Source organism: Crocodylus porosus, unplaced genomic scaffold (genome assembly GCF_001723895.1).
Source record: "Crocodylus porosus isolate Cpor-Errol unplaced genomic scaffold, CroPor_comp1, whole genome shotgun sequence".
NCBI lineage: Eukaryota > Metazoa > Chordata > Crocodylia > Crocodylidae > Crocodylus > Crocodylus porosus.
In genome coordinates, this window is record NW_017728907.1 from 26,485,398 (window position 1) to 26,493,851 (window position 8,454).

General features: G+C 38.1%; 1 protein-coding gene across 2 annotated transcripts in view; it reads right to left on the reverse strand.

The window, feature by feature from the left end:
• PLA2G4A (phospholipase A2 group IVA) overlaps positions 1-8,454 on the reverse strand; it is a 111,116-nt gene that overhangs the window by 53,269 nt on the left and 49,393 nt on the right. For both annotated transcript variants that reach the window (XM_019530989.1, XM_019530990.1), the window contains exons 5-6: positions 6,680-6,793; positions 3,500-3,537 (exon numbers count right to left, since the gene is read on the reverse strand). In XM_019530989.1, coding sequence (XP_019386534.1) covers positions 3,500-3,537; positions 6,680-6,793 — 152 coding nt within the window. The remainder of the gene's footprint in view (positions 1-3,499; positions 3,538-6,679; positions 6,794-8,454) is intronic.

Here is an 8,454-nt window from a genome sequence, read left to right on the forward strand (position 1 = left end):
ATAAATGTATGCATGTGTTCCTGTATAAATTCTATATTAGATTATGCAATATGTGCTGTGCTTCCCTGCACTGTGAATGGAATACACCCTATGAGAGAAAGCACATATTTGATTTCTGGGGGAAAAAATCAAAACGGACTAACAAAAACAAAAAGAGGATTTTAGGGAAGGAATAAAATGAAAGGAATGAATTAATATAATAATAAAATAAAAGGGTATATGATAAAATAAAATAATATAAAATAATAAAAGAAAAAGGTATTGATGAATCCCACTTTGTAGGCTAGCAAGTAGGAAATAATAATAGGAAGGAACCTCAGGGAAAGATCACAGTCACTGGCCAGCTACACAGTCAATATCAGAGCAGTCCTTTCCCCCTCCTCCCCCTTAGTTTCTGTTTCCCTGCAAGCAAGCCCAGCTTCAGCTTCAAAACTCAAAACATTTAGAAACTTTTGAAACATTTCGACTACCCTCGTTTCATTCTGAGGCTGTTTCAAAGCCTTTTGTTTCATTTTGATTTTGCTGTTTTGAGCTTGAAACAAGCCAAAACAGTGTTGAAACAAAACAGCTGGTGACATTTTGTACAGCCCTAGTACCGATACATAAAATCATGTAGTAAGACATAAAATATGCTTTTTGTACTGTTACAAAATGTTTTGAAAACCATTCGAAAAAATTATGTAGCAGTCAAAAAAGGCAAATTCTGTTTATCCCCAGAGGAAAGCAGAAAAAATTGCAGCAAATCTTCCACAAACATGGATAATGTTAATTATTAACATGGATAATGTTGACTTATAGATCCCATGGCAAGGCATGAAATGATAAGTTAATATCCATACCTATTTAGTCCTTGTCCTCTCTCCTAAATTAACAACTATAGCTAAATGAGGTACTGAATTTAACAGGAGCTGAACTGGCATAGCTTTGAACTCTTTCTCTCCTTTTCTCTAAGCTGACATATCAAAAATGTATGCATGAATCTCCAGCAGGACCTAAGTTTTGGGCTGGAGTTTTCTTAGCTGTTCTGTACACTGGGCTCCCATTCTCCATCACATAGTAAAGAGAAGGTAATTAGTTCTAACCCCTGGTCTACTGGCTGTACTGATACTTCCCCACAGCAGTACCATCTCTGAAGGACATTGAGGGTGGGGGAGGAGGAGGGAGTGTGAGGCAGACAAGGGGAATGGGACTACTGGGATAGGTAAAAGGTTGCTGACCCCTGTTGTATACAACTCTGAGGGTGTTACCCCCAATACTCCTAACATGATCACTTTATAAATAGGGATAACTTATTATAAAAATCCCAGTCCAGCTAGGCAGTTAAGTATTTGTCTAACACTAACCCTGAGGGTACCATTCATAGTATCCAATGCTTAAAATTAAATTAAATTAAATTAAATGTATTTTTGGTGGTTCAGAGTCTTTGCTGTGATCTCTTTCACTGAAACTCCCCCATTTTGAGCTCTGAGATATTTTGACAGTGTAAATACGAGGCACCTAATCAAGGGGCTCTTATGAAGAAAAATATGTATCTGTAAATATGTGACTACTTATGTAAAGTGGAAATATACATCAAGAGACACAAAGTCAAGTTATCATGTACCACAATGAGCAGAATAAACCTAGAAGCAATGAACCACAAAAATGCATGCAATAATAATTGTACAAGTTAAATGAAAACTATAAACAGGAGTTTATAATTAAAACACAGAACTCTGACTGGTTAACTGGAATGGCCTTGAAAGAGTTGAAAGAGTATAACTGTGAGCAGATACTGGCCCTTTTACTCATTTCATTTAAATACACTGCAGTATGCTATATGTTGCAACAAGACATGCCTCTGAGGCTTATCTTGATTTTGCATCATAAGTGTAAATTAATCAAGCAACTCATGCTCCATTGTGTTTAAATATTGAAGCATGCAAAAGTTTTACATGTGGTCTAGTAGACCACACACAGATATATATAAATATAAACAGCAAGCTGAACTAAACCCTGGAGGGTGCTTTCCACAGCCCCTAGTTATATTTACTAAAATGCCTATAGCCACTATCCCTAATTACTACTTTAATGAAAATCTTTTTAAAACTACATTTTTCAGGAGTTCATAACTTTTGGACTTAAAGTCTTCATGCCTCACTATCTCTTAAGGTGCCTTTTGTTCCTTGCGCAGAAAGAGAACAGGAGACAGACAAAAAACAGAGGTGACAGATGTTAGTCACTCAGGGCATTTATACATGTCCTCCAGGAGGTGTGGAGGTAGGGGGCACTTTAATTAAAGCAACTCTGAGAACTGCTCTAATTAAAGCACCTGGACCATCACATGTATCAGCATCCCCGCACTGAAAAATGGTGGTGGGAGTGCTTTAACTAAAGCTTAAACAGGGACACTGATACACATGACACTGGAGTCTACTGGAACATAGTAATTACCATGCTCCAACAGAATTGATTAATTGAGTCTGCTCTGACACGCTGTAATTACACCTGTATTACACTGCATCAAAGCAGTAGTCTTGCACATGTATAGGCACCCCTACTTAATGGTCTATTGTAATTATCTCTCTTTCTGTGTACATTCAAGACCTAGAAAAAGGACAACCAGAAACCATCTGTACTGCAACAATGAGGGTAATATAAAAGTCTATGAAGATTAGACTGGGATAGAATTTCATCCAAGACATTTTTCAATTATAACAAAGTTTCCAAACAAACAAACAAACAAGCCTACCCATTCTTATCCTGAGAGAATCTTTCAAAAAATGGCAGACCTATTAACCAAGACACACAAATATAACTGAAGACTAATTTCTACCTTTATAATATTTATGGGTCCGGGATGGATATAAAATTATTATGAATATGACTGCTAGAGAATGCATAACAGAGCATTACTAGCTTCTTATATTGTCCCTAACCCTATGAAAACTTATGCATGTGTTTTCAGGTGGGGTTAAATTCTGGTTCCAGTGGTTCAATATAAATTATGCCCTGGACTTCAGCTATGCCCTGGACTTCAGCAGGGCCATTATTTGAAATAGGTATAGCAAATACTCCCATTAATGGGTATACATGTTGACTAACAGAGTGCAAATTTCCAGGAAAAAAAGGGTAAAAACATACAGATACCTGCTGTGGCTAGAAGCCTGGTGAGCTTACAAAGTTTAACAAGGGGCAGAACTTTTGAAAAGGATCGAGGAAATTACTACTATAGCACTGAACCTGCAAATACAAATAATTCATAGGAATGTATGTGCATGATATTCCCTATATCAGTGGTTCCCATTAAGTCAATAACTGTTACTCTGCGGGTGTAAACTTCACCCTTGGATTCTCTTGAGTTTTCAGTGTTTGATATTTGAACTGTAATACCTGGATTTCTTGGATTTCACTTAACAAAGATTTTGGGGGTGGGGGGGAAAGCCCTGCAAGTAACAGGACAAATATTGACAGATCATACAGTCATTCCCTACAGATTCTTTTAAAATCATATACTTACCAGACCTCAAGAGACATCTCCAAAGTCATTTCTGTAACCTAAACAAAAAATATTTAAATTCACTTACATCATGTATAGGGAAAGGACAATATATGCACTTTAAATATAAACTTATCATAAAAGGGTATAGATCCACTTTAAAAAAAATATATTGGTCAGCTATTTAAAGAGGTCCCTCTACAAAGAATAGTTTTTGGAAAAAGCAAACTTACTGCTTCCACAAGATTTCACTTAGTAATGGGTCTGTCTACACGTTAATTAATGTACAGTAGTTACTATGGCTGCATGAAGCTTCAGTCCCTAATTCAATACAGCGGAGATTCAGCCTGATTCGGTGGCCAAATCTCCAAACCAAAATCTAATCAGAGGACCCTTTAATCTCTCTGAATTGAATCAGAACCCTCCAAATCAATTCAGAGAGATTCGGCAATTTAGGCACAGACACAGCTTTAAAAGTTTTTTCTACATAATTCTAGGTAGCAGGCAGCTCATGAATGCTGCGATGCTGGGGTGCATGGGTGCTGGGGCCTCCACAGCAGCATGGGGGGCTCCCCAGCGCACTCGGTAGCAGACCTGGAAGTGGACCAGAAGCACTTCCGGTCCACTTCCAGGTCTTCTGGGGAACATGCTGGGCACCTCCCCAATGGCCCTCTGGCTCAGTGACTAGTGTCTCCTTGGTCTGGGGGCAGGAACCTGAGAGATGATGCATTTGCCCCAACATCATAGCATTCATGAACCGCACCTGGTACCTTGAGGTATGTAGAAAAAATATTTAAAACTGTGTCTGTGTTTGAATCACTGATTCTCTGAATTGACATCAAATCTTTAGATTTGGAATTGGCCAACTGAATCAGGGACAGTGATCTGAATCAATTAATAGAATTACCATACCTGATTCAGCCCAAATCCAAATCCAAATCCAAATCGAATAGGGCCCGCTTCGCAAGCCCCTAGTAATTACTGTGCATTAATTTAGTACTTGCTTAATGAAGTACTGACTAAATCAGGGGCGGGCAAAATGCAGCCCGAGGGCCAGATGCGGCCCACCAGACCATTCTATCTGGCCCATGGGGCTCCTAAAAAATTTAGAAAATTAATATTTATCTGCTCTGGGCTGCCTGTCATGTGGCCCTCGATGGCTTGCCAAAACTCAGTAAGTGGCCCTCTGCCCAAAATAACTGCCCGCCCCTGGACTAAATGGCATCAGTGAATGGGTAAGAAAAAAATATTTGCTATGTGACAAGATACTACATTACAACTTTAATGCAAAATATGAAACATGTTTTCTTCATTAACCCTATTTCCCCTCTTCATTGCTTTACCTAAATGAGAATTCTTATCTCATGTCATTGCAAAATCAGATGTCAGTGGAGCAGAGCCAGTCAAAATGGAAGAGTCCAAAAAGTATTAAGTTAAGCAACACCTTAAAAAAAGGTGTTAAAATTACATCAACCCTCAAGCTACTAACTTAATTACATGCCAACACCCAAGTACAGACAGTCAAAAAGCCCAAGGATGAATCAATTCAATCTTTGCAGGTTAGTCTAAGCTGCATAGATTGAACTGATAAGCACGTGAATAGACATTCACTTTTGATTCCAGAAATGCAGTCACATGCCTGCAGGGGCCCAGGCCAGAAGCTAGGGTGTGCTAGAGCACACCTCACTGCTCAGCTAGAGCAGACAGCTTGGGCCAAGGCTAGCCTGTGAACCCTACAAGGGGAGAGCATGGGGGGAGGCTCAGGTAAGGTGCAAAGCAGCATAGGATCCTGGGAGACTGAGACTTAAAGTGACCCTGAAGGACATCTGAGATAGAAATTCAATAAACCAATTTAACCCAAATCTGTTTTGGCCATTTTGAAAGTGGTTTATGTGCACTGAACTTCTGTTATGTTACATATTTGAACAGGTTTCTGATCACTTATACCAGTTTGTGTGTAATTTCTGTCCCCAGCCCTAATGTACATAGTGTAACTGATTTACATAAATAAGCTTTAACCAACTATTTGTTTTTCCAGAATGTGCTTAAATGATTATGCCATGCATCATAACACTTAAAAAAAAGTGTGATAGATAAACATTTCTGCTCATATAGATTCATAAAGCAGAACTGTAAAATATTTCAGCTGTAAATAGCAGCTGAAATAGTATCTGTAAATAGCATTTATATAAAAATGTTTCGTAAATCAACCACATTTCAGGATTTATAGTATAGGCTGAAGGCACTGCTAAATTAACTAAATTATACTCCCCCAAACCCAAACAGAATAGAGAAATTGTGACTTGCCTTAATATTACAACACTCAATGGTGCATTATTATGTGTTAACCAAATATTTCTGCTCACCATTTAGGTTAGGGACTGAAATTACATACATGCCAGTATAAGTGATCAGAAACCAGTTCATATCTGTAATACAACAGAAGTTCAGTGCACATAAACAGCTTTCAAAATGGCTGAAACTGCTTTAAGATGAACCTGGATGGATGTAGTATCAGACTTAACTGACTGAGGTTAAGTCAAGTTTATTAAACTTCGGTCCCAGCTCCCCTCCAGATTCAAAATTTACTTACAGCCCCCAGCATCCCAGAATGTTTTGCACCGCCCCTGCAAACTCCCCCTCACAGGGTGGATGGGCAAGCCTTGGCCCAAGCTGTCTGCTCCAGACAAACTGGGAGCCATGCTCTAGCAGCTCCAGGCTTCTGGAATGTACCACTGCAGGCCTGTGCCAGCATTTCTGGAATTGAAAATGAATGTCTATTCACTTACTTATTAGTTCAATCTGTGCATCTTAGACTAACCTGTGAAGATTGAATCATTTCAGCCTTAGGTTTGTAGGCTATCTGTCCTTAGCCTTATTAGCAGTGCTATCTATAAAAGAATCCCTTTAATGTTCAAGGAAATATAAATGGCAGTAGTGAAAGTAACAAGTTGCATGCCAACGTTTGTCTAATTTCTTATGCCCATATGGTCCCATGGAATTAAACTAAATGTGGAGATTTGTTCCAGAGCAATAGCTTGACATTTCTGAATCATACAGAATACTTTCCAAAGGGAAGCTAATGCATTCTGTTTACAAATACATAAACTGGCCAAATGTCTCAATCCTACTCCAATAAACTTCATCACTTTGTTCAATGCTGCTTCAAAGGAGGCAAAGTTATGGAAACATGTGACTCACTTTATTGAAAGTAAATACAACTTCTTTCTTCTCTCCCACTTTAAGAGAGAATATAGGATATGTTGAGGTGCCAAGAGTCTCATCCATGACATAGTTGGCATCCATTAAAGTAATCTAGAAAAGATAATCAAAGATGAACTAAAGGTTCGTGTATCACCTTTTAAATTCATATAACTTAAAAAGAGTATTTGAAACAAAAAAGGCAAGGTTAAAGAAAAGAACGCAACTAAGCTGTGTAATCCATAGTCATAGCCCGGACACAGGCAATTATTAGGCCTGCGCAAAGCGGCTATTATTTGCTTTGGATTTATATTTCGGGGACAGTGATTTGATTTGGCAATTCAAATCACTGTCCCAAATTGAGTCAGCTGAATCTGATTCGGTGGCCAAATCTCCGAATCAAACAGGCCTCCTGCAAAGTATAGACTTCTTAAAAAACTAAACAGTTTATTACTACAGTATTGTAGAAAGGCAAGGTTACACCAAATCTTTGCTAGGAAAAGTATATTTTTTTCTGTAAAATGATATGCAATTTACCGTTACGACATAACATCACTTATTCTTGAGAGGCAATTTTCAAGGGACTGAATAGCATATTTTCCAGGGACAAGTGGAAATCTTTCATTATTGTAAGCAAGCACAACCAAATTCCAATTTAAAATGTATCCAGGTAGCCGTGAAAAAGGATAGCGATGTGATTTTGGCAACTGGATATAGCTGTATTATACTAGAAATTGACTATGTACCAGCTTATAAAATACTATACTTTTTAATGACTGTATAAACCCCTACTAAAAGCTGAGAAACCGCTCATAAAATGTACAAGAGGTGTTTAAAAACTGTCTCAGTTCTTTGCATAGCAGGAGATGACCGAAGACCATACCATAATGGGAAGCAGGTAACTCAGGCTTTATCACAATAGAAAATGACCAAGACCACAGTATAGTACAAAATGCATATCTATCTTTGCATTTGTTCTTTGATGTCATGGTATTTAAAGATATATGACAGAAAGAGACATGGTCTTGTCTTGACGAGACATGGTTTTGTCCTGAGTTTGGATAAGTCATTAGTCATTAATGCTCATTTCTTCAACAGTTCTTATTTTTAACTCTGGTAGACCTAAATTCTATACTCACTACATAATTGTGGCCCCAGTTTGAAGCCAAAGAAGTTGTCCAAGAGTATAACCAACAGAGTTTGACACATCAGCAAGGAACCTAGTTTTCTCTGATTTAAAAAAAAATCCCCAATTTTCAGATGATAAAAAGTAACCACATTTTTCCACGATTAAAATGAAATTCCACTTTTATATATATATATATATTAGTGTGCGTGTGTTTGTGTATAGTGGTGTTTCATTTTAATCATGGAAAAACGTGGATTTGGGATTATTTTTTAAATCTGAAAATTGGGGATTTTTTTAATCAGAGAAAACCAGGATTCCTGCACTTGAGGATTCTTTCAATCATGTCAATATTAGAAAGTAAACTTTCTACCCTGCTCCCCAGTTTTCTACACCGCCGATTTTTCCAAGACTGCAGGACCTACTGAAGGCTTTACTAGAGAATCCAACCATAGTTTCTGCTTGTTTCTAAAGCCTAAATTAGAATTTTGTTAGGAAGGTTCTAACTTCAGAAGGGCCATGCATAAGGAAAGCTGACAGCGACACACACACACTCAAGATAGTGTCATAGTTTCTAGGGTCGGAAGGGACCTGAGCAGATTATCTAGTCCGACCCCCTGCCATGGCAGGAAAGAGTACTGGGGTCAAA